This window comes from Leucopleurus acutus (genome assembly GCF_964270905.1).
Source record: "Leucopleurus acutus genome assembly, chromosome: 13".
In the NCBI taxonomy this organism is placed as follows: domain Eukaryota; kingdom Metazoa; phylum Chordata; class Mammalia; order Artiodactyla; family Delphinidae; genus Leucopleurus; species Leucopleurus acutus.
The window spans coordinates 52,319,679-52,331,882 of NC_139155.1; the positions used below are offsets into that span (position 1 = coordinate 52,319,679).

Consider the following 12,204-nt stretch of genomic DNA (forward strand, 5'->3'; position numbering starts at 1 on the left):
GTTGTTATTAGTTACCTATTTTACATATAGTAGTAGATATGATTTTCACGAATTGTCCCAGAGCTGTGTTTTTTACTTTTTATTTTTAGGTCTAAGATCCAATCAAGAATTAAGCATTGTACTTGCTTGCAGTGTCTCTTTATTCTGTATAATTAAAACAGCTCCCCTGTCTTTTTTCTTTTTTGGTCTTTTCATAGATATTTTAAAAATGCAGGCTAGTTGTTTTGTAGAATGTCACACAATCTGGATTTTTCTGATAGTGTCCTTGTGATTAGATTCACGTTAAACATTTTTGGCAATTATGCTTCATAGGTGACATCATGTACTTCCCCTTGTTCATAATGTCAACCTGTCCCATAATGGGAGATGGCGAAGTTTGATTGCATGGACATGGTACTGTCTACTGCCAGGTCTCTCCATTGTAAAGATGCCTTTTCCTCTTTGTAATTTTTAATATGTGGGATGACACTTTGAGACTGTGTGAATATTTGTTCCTGAATACATTTTACCCAATGGTTTCAGTACCCATTGATGATACTTGCCAGAATCAATAATTATATTGTAGGGCTTCCCTGGTGGCGCAGTGGTTGAGAGTCTGCCTGCCGATGCAGGGGACACAGGTTCATGCCCCGGTCCGGGAAGATCCCACATGCCACAGAGCGGCTGGGCCTGTGAGCCATGGCCGCTGAGCCTGCGCGTCCGGAGCCTGTGCTCCACAACGGGAGAGGCCCCAACAGTGAGAGGCCCGCGTACCGCAAAAAATAAAAGAAAGAACACATGTCTTTGTTCACTGAGCTTAATGCTCCACTACATCATCCTACTTACTATATTGGTAGTGCAAAACAGGGATTTCTTAATTCTGTTATTTTCTTATGTTGATTAGCTGGTACTCTTTTATAAAGGAGAGCTTGCGTCCCACCCCTCACTCCTGCCCCTTTTATTTTTTTTAGCATTACTGTGGACTCATGGGCTTTACAAAAATCCAGCAGGTTACAATCCACTGCCATCATTCCTTTAGATGCCCCAAATTACCAAGTTTGGACAGCAAAGTCTCCTTCAAGCAGGCTGCTGTGTCCTTTCGACATGCCTCCATCGATCTTTGAGTACTTTCGCACTTTCTGGAAACCAAGATTCCAGACTGTTCCTACCTCAGAGCTGGTATAATGGGGAATGGTATTTATAACCTAAGATCTAGATGCTAAATGTGCACACACACACATTTGATACTAAAATATCATTTTATTTTATTTTATTTTTTTTGCGGTACGCGGGCCTCTCACTGTTGTGGCCTCTCCCGTTGCGGAGCACAGGCTCCGGACGCGCAGGCTCAGCGGCCATGGCTCACGGGCCCAGCCGCTCTGCGGCATGTGGGATCTTCCCGGACCGGGGCTCGAACCCCTGTCCCCTGCATCGGCAGGCGGACTCTCAACCACTGCACCACCAGGGAAGCCCTAAAATATCATTTTATTTTTAAAGATTATTATGATGTGGACCATTTTTAAAGTCTTGAATTCACCACAACACTGCTTCCGTTCTAAGTTTTGGTTTCCTGGCCGCAAGGCATGTGGGATATTAGCTCCTCGACCAGGGATCAAACCCGCACCCCCTGCAGTGGAAAGCTATGTCTTAACCACTGGACCGCCAAGGAAGTCCCAAAATATCACTGCTTTTAAAACCTTTCAGTGGACGGAGCTAAGAGACATTTAGTATTTTTCAAGTTATAAGTTTATACTTCTATCTCCAATTTAAATCTAAAATGAATATTTCTCCTTTCTTTCATGTAAGAACACTGTTTTTCAACATTAAAATATTTACCCATTTTCTCTATACTGTGATATACACAAAATAGCTTAAGATTATCAGTACCACTTCCAACCACATACTGATTAAAATTCAAGATTCATTTGCAATTCTTTTTACCCTTAGGATATGATATATCACACTGAGAATGTTCAATAAGAAAACCCTGTTTAAAACAATCCTTGAATTAATTCTTTTTGGTGTGTGGTTATGTTATCAATTTGATATGCAGTTAGGTTCATTTATTTTTGTTTGCATTTAATATTTTTTCCCCATCATCTTAATTTAATTTAATTTTTTGACTATGTAACTCATTTATAAGGATCAAAAGTCAAAACTATATTAAAAGTTATACTCATTCCATCCCTATCTCTTCCACCCCATATAGGATAACTTTTTCATTAGTTTCTGGTTTTACCCTCATGTTTTGTTTTGTTTTCCAAAAATATACTTAGAGGTGTGACATCTGAAAATGGTCAGAAGTGCCGAGAAATGGCTGGTCTGAGAAAGGTCACTTTCTATATTCTCGATAATTTATTTATCACAGTTCTATAGGATTAAATAAAAGTTTATGTTCTAATAAATCATAAGCAAATCTCACATTTTTCCAACTCCACAATAAAAAATGGACATCAGCAGAGTCCAACTGGGATACTGATGGTAGCACCAAGAGATTCAGGGCCATGTCTACCTAAATAATAAATCTTACTTTTTAACATGAATGGGAACTTAGGAGGCATCAGTAACTCTTCTTCTTTTAGGACATTTTGCAACTTATTGAGTCCTAGAACAGAGCCAGTGGTGGTTGGGAATCACCTAAAGTGTTTGGTGATTGGTTGGTGTTCCCTAAAGGTGATTGATCTGAACGTTGGGAGCTGCCTTAGGTGGTGCCGCAGTCATGGACGTCTTCCATGGAAATAACCAACTCCAAAGAAGAGGAACCTTCTTGGATGGACAAGGACTCCAAGCAACTAGACTGTAGCCACTTGTGCCCCCTTTGGCTTTACTGAAGGCTACGGGTCCAGATGTGTTTAAGCATTAGCCTGAATTCCCCTTTATGGGATTAGAGAAAAACAATATCATGTCCTCCAAGGCCATTCCTCACAAAACTTTAAAGGGGAAACAGCAATTTTTCAACCATCTAAGGGTCTTGAAGGGGAATAAAACCAAGAACACAGGCACCAAGTCCACAATATCTTGTGAGCACTAGTGTCAAAGCCATAGAGGTGAAAAGTCTGAATGAGTGGCCAGAACCCATCACTAGAAGGAGCTAATCAGCCTGAGTATCAGGTTAAACTGATAATAATCAGGGAAATCTAAAATGTCCAGGTATCAGTAAAAATGACCCAGTGCTCATCTCAATGCCCCATGGTACTGCTTATTTATTTGGAGAGAACAATGTGGTCTGGCTTGAATGTTATTATCTCTTGTTTTTTTTTTTTTTTTTTTTTTTTTTTTGTGGTACGCGGGCCTCTCACTGTTGTGGCCTCTCCCGTTGCGGAGCACAGGCTCCGGATGCGCAGGCCCAGCAGCCATGGCTCACGGGCCCAGCCGCTCCACGGCATGTGGGATCTTCCCGGACCGGGGCACGAACCCGTGTCCCCTGCATTGGAAGGCGGACTCTCAACCACTGCGCCACCAGGGAAGCCCTCTCTTGATGTTTTTTAATAAATAATTTTATTTCTAAATTTTTTATTTCTAAGTTTTATTTCTTGTTCTTCCTGTCAAGAAGACATCCTAAAGAAAAATAAAACTATTCTTAGTTTTAGCTGTTCATCTTCCCTTGGGATCGAGTTAATTTCTCTGAAGTTTTGGTATGCAAAAGTATTCTAATGCTTAAAAGGAAATGAACATCATATTTAATTTTTGGCTGATTTTATGGGTTTGTTATAACTGCTTTTACTGATATGTCTTCAGGTCCCTATTACAAAAAAAGTAGAATATAAATAATAAATTGCTATTGTTTTTTAAAAAAGGAAATGAAAATCCAGAAAATAATCATTAGAGCATGCTGAAGTTTTAAGTATTATAACAATGGACATTCCTTCACCCTGGCTGTCTCTTTTCAGCAAATAACCTGGGAGGACGACAGGAGGAGGGTGGCGGGCAGGGAGGCCAAGCAAGGACTCGCTGCCGGTGGGTGGGAGACACGGATCGCGGCGAGCAAGGTCTACTGAGAACAGACCCAGTACCCGAGGAAGGAGAAGATGTTGCTGCCACTATCGGTGCCACTGAAACCCTATCAGAGGAGGAGCGAGAAGAGCTAAGAAGAGAACTTGCTAAGGTAGAAGAAGAAATCCAGACTCTGTCTCAAGTGTTAGCAGAAAAAGGAAAGCACCTAACAGAGATCAAGCGGAAATTTGGGATCAATTCACTACAGACACTAAAACAGAACATTGCCAAAGGGTGGCAAGATGTGACAGCCACGTCTGCATACAAGAAGACCTCTGAAACCTTATCTCAGCCTGGACAAAAGGCTTCAGCTGCTTTTTCATCTGTTGGATCAGTCATCACCAAAAAGCTGGAAGATGTAAAAAACTTCCCAACTTTCAAGTAATTTGAGGAAATCGTTGAAAACTTAAAGTCTAAAGTAGGGGGAACCAAGCCTGCTGGTGGTGATTTTGGAGAATTCTTGAATTCGACTGCAAACGCTAGTTCCACCACCACGGAGCCTCTTCCAGAAGAGACACAGGAGAGCCTGTGAGATTCCACCTTTGTTCTGCTACTCGCTGCCAGATGCTGCAAGCGAGATCCAAGCACATCTTGTCAACATTCATTGCCATGAATTTCCACCAGATGTGCTTTTGTTGAACTTTACATATTCCTTTGACCAAATAGTTTGTGGGTTGAACAACGTAAATATCTTAACCTCTATTCCTGGGAGACGCTCTTTCATGTGCATTTAAGGCCCTTTATTTAGGAAATATCATTATAAAAACACATATAGTACCTGGAGATCCTCACTAGAATGACCTAAGAAGCTGTGGGTTATCATAATTGCTTTCCTACTTTACAAAATTGCTCTGGATCTGGGATACCAGTTTGATCTTTGTCTTCTATACAATTTTCTTTTTTCCTCTTTGAATCTCTGTATATTTGATTCCTAAGATTGCTCTTTAAAATTTTCTGTATCCTGGTTATTAAAAGTTTTGGCAAAATGTTCTTTACCTCCAAGGGAAGAACTACCAGCTACAAAAAATATTTCGAAAAGATATTGTTTTGGTATAAGTTATCTTATAGCTTGGGTGTTTGAAGACACCAGACTAAATATTCAATTGGTTATAGTTTTGTAAGTGACAATATGTACAAGTAATTCAAAATCCTAGGCGACTTGAGAGTGGAGCCCTCACATCCTTGTTTATCACCATCTGTGACAGTAACCATTTTAGTGTCATGGTTATTATGCGTCATGGTTATTATGCCACTTACAGCTACTTATTTTTCACCAGATTAAAATTTTAGTTTTGGAGTAAATTGTAAGTTAACGTTCTGAATCAAGCATATTGTATTATCAATACGTTGAAATATGAACACTCTCCTCAAATGTTCAGTTCAAAAGCCTGAAAGTTTTTAGATCTAGGTAGCTGAAAAGTGCTAAAATCAACCACATTAGGGGAAACATTGTTGTCTTCATTTAATTCATTTAGCAGCATTTACAGTAAGTAGCACACCAAGTTATATGACTAATATAACTTGAAAAAATTTTATATTAAGGGGTTGGTGATAACTCCTGAGGATTTAATGCATTAATAAAAATCAACTCATCATTTTCTACTTACTTGTTTTCAGTGTGTTAGAAATTACAAAATGATACTGTAGATATTGTCCCCTGCTTTAAAAACTGAGTGTCAGGGCTGAATGAACCAAAGCCTCTGGAAGTATCTACATGGAGGCCAAGGTACTCTATTAATGCTAATGGCTACTTACTATCTTTTCCTTATGCAGTGTATGGTTATGGCCTACAATGTTGTATTTGTTATTTATCAAGTTGTGATTGTTTTATTATTGTTTAAGCCAAATGTTAATTGCCAAGCTTGGAGTGACCTAAAGCATTTTTTAAAAGCATGACTAGATTTACTTTGGGATAAATTGATTTTATCCAAATCTGAAAAGCTACAAGTGTTGATTGTTATAAAATATTGATAACATGCTGCCATTCTTGATTGCTGGAGCTTTTGTTAGCACTTCAGATGCAACTGAAACTATGCTCTATTACATGTGAAAAGCTTAATAAATTCTGTATATCAGTAAAAGAAAAATAAATATATAACCTGGGAATTGAAACGGCTGGTTAAAATTCCGGGTAATTGCTTTCGGTGCCCATTGCTCTGGTGGTCCCACTGTTTTCTGGTGGCCTGGCTGGCTCCCTTCTGTCCTCCCAGTGGGAGAGAATTCTCTAATTTGGGTTCGGTGAGACTTCACTGTGTGGTGTATATGACTATGCTGTTTGTTTGGGTCAAGGAGGAAAGCAGCACTAGATCTGCACAAGAAGAGCATTCTGAACACACAGATACGACTTCAGAGCCCCGTGTGACTGACAGATACACCTGTTACATACCCATCTTAAGGGCTTTACTCTTGGCCAAAGTAGGTTTGCGAAACATGGTTTTAATGGCTGAATTTGTTTTTGCCACAGGACTGCCACATCTTAAATATTAATTACTTCTATGTCTTCCTCTTATTTATTTATTTATTTCAGCTGTGCCACACGGCTTGTGGGATCTTAGTTTCCCAAACAGGGATTGAACCCAGGCCACGGCAGTGAAGGCACCAAGTCCTAACCACTGGACCGCCAGGGAACTCCCTATGTCTTCCTCTTAAAATAGATTTTAACTTAAAATTCAACAGAACGTTACAAAACTTCAGTTCAACACATTTGTTAAGTGTCTCCTGTGCCATAGAGAAGACAGACCTATACCCTGAATATTTGCTTTCTAGCTGAAGAGAAAGATCATCAATAAACACACAGCCACTACGCAGTCTTGAGTGTCGGGCTGGAGCACCACAGGGTACAGAGTAGCACTGGAGCATGACTTGTAGAAGGAAGGCTGGGAAAGGATGTGTCTTGGAAGCCAAAGGCACTGCAGTGCTTAAAGGAAGGAATGGAGGGCACCTGTGCTGTCAGGAGTCCAGGTAAGGACAGAAAAGGTCATTGGTGACATTGGTGAGAATCCTAGAAGCGTGGCAGTGGGGAGTGGAGGCCAGTTTGCAGGGTGTTGAGTGACTGGGAGTTGAGGAAATGAAGATGACAACAGACAACTCCCTCAGTAAGCTTGTCACTTAAGTCGAGGAGGATAAACTGGAGGGTTAGGTAGGATTAACAGAGGCTTGCTTGTTTTGTCTCTGAGGGAGTGGGGTAGGTTAAAACTGATGGAATGAGCTCCAGGAGGGAAGGAAATGGAAGGTGACAATGAGAAAGGAGATCATCAGAGTATGAGGTCCATGAGAATAAGACAGCACGGCCTCCAGAGCAAGGTGGGAGAAGCAGGCTTACACAGAGCAGGGCAGCTCTTCACTGATCAGGAAGGAAGGGGGAATGATGGGTGTATATGCAGGTAGGTTTCCAGATTTGGAAGGAAGTTTTTACCTGAAGTTTTCTTCCTCTGGGGGTGGGGGAGGGGAGAAATAAGCGGCATGGTCCTTTGCTAAGAGAAGGATGAGGTCAGAACTGTGAGTGAAACGGAGTCTGCAAGAGCCAGTCACCGTGGAGAGCGGGAGAGAGAGCCAACTAAAGAAGCAGAAGGAATTTACGAGGCATCAATCGGAAAGGCTGATTTTTTTTCCCCACACAGTGTATGTTGCAAAGAAGTCCGTGGTCTGGTGTTGGGGTTGTTAGAATTTACAATTCCAGGATCCAGGAGCGTCTGGGATATGACTAGGGGGCAGGCGCCTGATGAGCAGTAGAGGTAAAGGTGTTTGCGGATGAGAGCTTAATGCAGAGAAGCTAGGATTCGGTGGGGTCGTCCACTTGGAGGGGAGGTGGTGGCTGTGAGGCAGGTGCCAACGCTGTCTATAAACTAGGGGTGGGCACTGGGCAGCTACGACGTGGTTGGAAACTGACTTCACAGATGCTAACGTTAGATACTTGTTCAGTTCTATTTGTACAGAGTAATCTCTGGTGTTTCCCTACTCCACCTCAGGGCAGAGTGCTTTCCTAGTACTTTCTTCCCTGGGATCCCACTCCCTGCTGCCTTTCTCACTTCCTTTTTTCCGCTTACATTTTCTGCTGACCAACAAGGAGACAAGGTTGATGAGACCAAGAAAATACATTTCAGAAAGTGAAATTGCCTTCCTTTATCTCTTCTCCTCCCCTCCTAATCTCTCCCACTGCCTTAAAACCTATCTACGTATCAGCAGACGAAACTGTCTCTCTGGTTCTTTTATGATCAGGCATGTGTTGAGGTGTCAAATTTACGTCATTCCCCTGAGCATGATAAAACTTCCTTGACTGGATACTCGTAGATCTGCTCCCATTTGCTGGGGGCTCCCACGGATACCATTTTAAAAGCAGGGAGGAGGAAAATATGGTGTCACTAATCCTTCCTGTTTTCATCCTACTCATGTGGAGTTGAAAGTGGCTTGCACTTTGATCGCATTTTGATAACCTAGTACTCTAATTTATAGCATTTGGAGCTTCTTGAATTAGAAGAACTATGCTACAACATCAGTCTGTAAAAAAAAATGACACTAAAACAAAAGAATTTCCTATGGTCTAAAAATTCCTTATGTTGCTTTTCCATTGATCACTGCAGCATTTACAAGTCCATCTGGGGCAAACTTAAAAAGGTTTAACCCATTTCATTTCTTTTTTCTTTACCTTCCAATTCTTTCTGTACTGTTTTCTTTTGTCTTCTTTTCCTCCCTGCCTCCCTTCCTTCGTTAGAAAGTAAGTTAAGGTCCCAAATGCTTCGCCTTAGTGCTGAGTCTGCAACAATGTGATGGTTTCTATTTTCACCTTTCCCTTTCAGCCACACAAGGGCTGCCAAGGATGTGGCCTTTCTGCATGTCCTGGCTGCTTCTCCCTGCCTGGTGCTTTTCCTGGCAGGCTGGCTGCTGAAATGCTTCCTTTAGGGAAAGGCAAATGGAACCAGAGAGCAAAGCACTTGGACACTGGTGTTCCCTCTGCCCATCCCTCCCCTTCCTCCCTCCAGCCCCAGCTCTCCCTTCGAACCCGAACCCGTAGTTGAGCCCCTACTGGTGCCAGGCCCAGGAGAGGCAGAAATGAGGCACCAGGCACACAGAGATGAGAGAACAGTCCTTGTCCCCAAAGCACTGCCCTCTGGACCTTAGGCAAATGTAGCTCTCCTTGATTCACATGGCAAAATATGAGGAAACTGAGTCAGATGACTTCTTGAGAATCCTCTGTGTTTTCATAGCAATGACTTTCAAGAGTTGTTTTAGTGGAGAATCTCTGCTCTGGACAATCTCTTTACACCTTAAAATGCTTCTGGTCCTTCGGGTTCTATCAACTGTGATGTGTTCCAAAAATACAAAGGTATTCAAATAAAAAAAGCAAATAAATTTTGGTGTTGTTATGATATGGAATATCATACACATTCATTATGAGTGACGCTTACAAAAGCTTAATGATGTGGAAAAATGTGCCTACTATAATATCAGACATAGGCAGAGAAGAGAGCTTGGAACACTAGGTATTAAGTCATTTTAACAGTGATTATCCTTGAGTGGTGGGATTATAAGTGTTTAAATTTTCCTACTTTCTTTTATTTTTCAAAATAAAACAACAACTCTGGTTTTTTGTATAATAAAAATGAATACAGTTATTTAAAAATATATAGAAGTGATTGTTCCTGCAGCAAAAATTTTCAGTATGTATGCCAAGGCCAGATGTGAATAATTTTAAAAATATGCTTTGCCTTGAATTTTCTGAATCTCTGTAACACTGATTTTCTTGGATTCTAAGCTTATGTAACTAGTCAAATACCAGTCCTTTCTGAGGAATGATAATCTCAAAATACTCACTTTGGAAAAATCTGAGGGCGTTGAGAAGGGAAAAGGAAGGACCAATAGAGTTTCTCTATCTGTCAAAAATGCAGGGTTTTATTTAGGGTCTTGCATTGATTAAGAAAGGTGAAAATACAGGTCATCAAGAGGTTATTTGAGGAAAAGGCTCTGGGGAGAGTACAACCACTTGACCATGGATGATTTCACCCCTTGAAACAGGTGCTAAGATGACCTGGCTGGAGTATGACTGGGATATCAGATCACAAACTCAGGAAGGCCACAAATGCCCTTTGGTACAAGTAAAAAACCTACAAGAGAAGGTGCTCCCTCCACAGTAATAAAGTGGAAAATCCACAAGAAGTAGCAAAAATCTGGTTAATGCCTGGTGTGACGAAAACCCCTTCATTTCCCTCAATGGAGGGGGGCGGAAAGAAAATGACGAATGGCCAGTAGCTGAGGAGGTCTAGAACTCACTCCAGTTTCTGGGAGAGCTGTGAGAGAAGGCATTTGACCGTCTCTGGCTAATTCACCTATAAGTCAATATTTCTAACAGGCCATTTTGTAACTTGTCATTCAAAATTTTAGAGGCTAAAACACAGGTTGCACTGTTAACCAGGCGCTTGGGTCTCGACGAGGCATGGAAAGACTTTACATGTCTCAGTCACAGCCACTAAGAGGTGTTAAAGAGGGAAAAGCCTTTTGTTAGTCAGCTCATCTGGCCCATGGAACTTAGAACGAAAGATTTTTTGTACAGCTGTGCTAATCAAAGAGTGGTCCTCTGACCAGCTGCCCAGGTAGCCCCTGGGAGCTTGTTTGAAATGCAGAATCTGGAGCCTACCCAGACCTACTGAAGGGGAATCTGCAATTTAACAAGATCCCTAGTGATCTGCATGCACCCTAAAGTTTAAGGAGCACTGAATGTCAGGTGTGGAACATATAAACTGTATGTTAAGCTCTTCTGAAGTTTTCTGCTTCCTGTTTTCAAATATATTGAAAATAAATTTTTTAACTGTGGCAAAAAGATTTATCCTCCAGTTAAAATCTCTGTGTGTGTGTGTGTGTGTGTGTGTGTGTGTGTGTCTTCCCCCAGCTAAGGTACTCAGAAGCAACTTGACATTTATAATTTCTTTTTCAAACCTAGTTTACAAAAGCAGGCATTTTCAGCAGTCTCAATTTTCTAAATTCCTTATTGCTTCTTGTAATTCTAAGCAACTTTTATGTTTGAGAGGGATGTTATTTACCACAGACTTCTAAAATATTTGCTCCCTACCTTTTCACGTTTTCTGGAAAAAAATTTTTTTCCTCTCTACTTATTCTCTTAAAGAAATTAGGAGAAATTCTAACTTTGAATTATTTTAATGAGGTTTCTCATTGCTGACACAGGGCATGGCGTTCTGGTTTCTAGGCTGAAAAATCTGCTGGTAGTGTGCAAAAGGTACAAGAATCCTCCCATGAGAATGACTCACTGAGCCACAGAAGGACTTCAGGTGGCACAGACCCCGTCAGCCCAGGCAGGGCTATCTTTGCCTTGAGGACATTTCTCTTCATAAATGAGTGGCCAGTTTCTAATCCACTGATGACATCACAGACTTAATAGAATCAGGCCCCTAAAAATGTTTGGATTAAGCCAAAGAAAGAGACAGAGGGAATCTAAGGCTGGATCTAGGCAGGGCCCTCTTTGAAAGTTCCATCCTACCTGATTGTCGAATCCGTTGAAGAGTTTGCTGGACCAGAACCTCTGATCTTGGGACAATGATGATGAAGTCCACTTTGCTGAAGTGGCCGAGGTCCAGGCTCTGGCTGCCGCTGTCTGCTATGGCACACACCTGGGACAAGAGTTTTCTGGCAACCGTAAGCTGCGGTTGATAAATCTGGAAGGGTTCATTATCTAGATCTAAAATTTAAGAAAGTCATAAGAACAAGATTAATTCACTTCTGTGATGGCCTCTATGAATCCATATAGGGACAAATAATACACATAGGGTAGAGTGATGCTCTATCACCAAGAATCCTCACTTTCTATCCTCACTCTCTATTGACTTTCAGTAGATTTGCCCACTTTCCCTGACAACTTGGCTGAAAGGATGTGCTCAAGAGTGAATGTAGTAGTTTTACAAATGTATTATTTTAATATAAATTGTCTCACAAGGCATGAACTCAGTAGCCCTCCCCTGCCCAGAAATGGGGGGACAGACCGCACTCTTGCAGCTGGAGCCAGGACTCATCTCTGGAAAGGGGAAGAGTTTCCTGGTTTCTTTAGGACTATCAGCACAGGTCAGGTGCCTGAGCCCAGACCCAGTTCAGAGCTAATGCCATAATCATAATCATGCTGAGTTCCTTTGAGCTTTTCTGGATGGCACTGCAGTAACCATTTCCTCTCCAGCAAGTCAGTTGTAACATGGATTGAAATTCTCCTCCCCATGACACTAACTTCACCTT

General features: G+C 41.4%; 1 protein-coding gene and 1 pseudogene across 3 annotated transcripts in view; one reads left to right on the forward strand and one right to left on the reverse strand.

Moving 5' to 3' along the window:
• The window catches only part of GREB1L (GREB1 like retinoic acid receptor coactivator), a 264,160-nt gene that overhangs the window by 47,659 nt on the left and 204,297 nt on the right, over positions 1-12,204 (reverse strand). For both annotated transcript variants that reach the window (XM_082853112.1, XM_082853111.1), the window contains exon 16: positions 11,462-11,659. In XM_082853112.1, coding sequence (XP_082709238.1) covers positions 11,462-11,659 — 198 coding nt within the window. The remainder of the gene's footprint in view (positions 1-11,461; positions 11,660-12,204) is intronic.
• On the forward strand, positions 367-4,504 carry LOC309970593 (tumor protein D52-like; annotated as a pseudogene). The gene is made up of 2 exons: positions 367-421; positions 3,870-4,504. The product of its transcript is annotated as a tumor protein D52-like (transcript).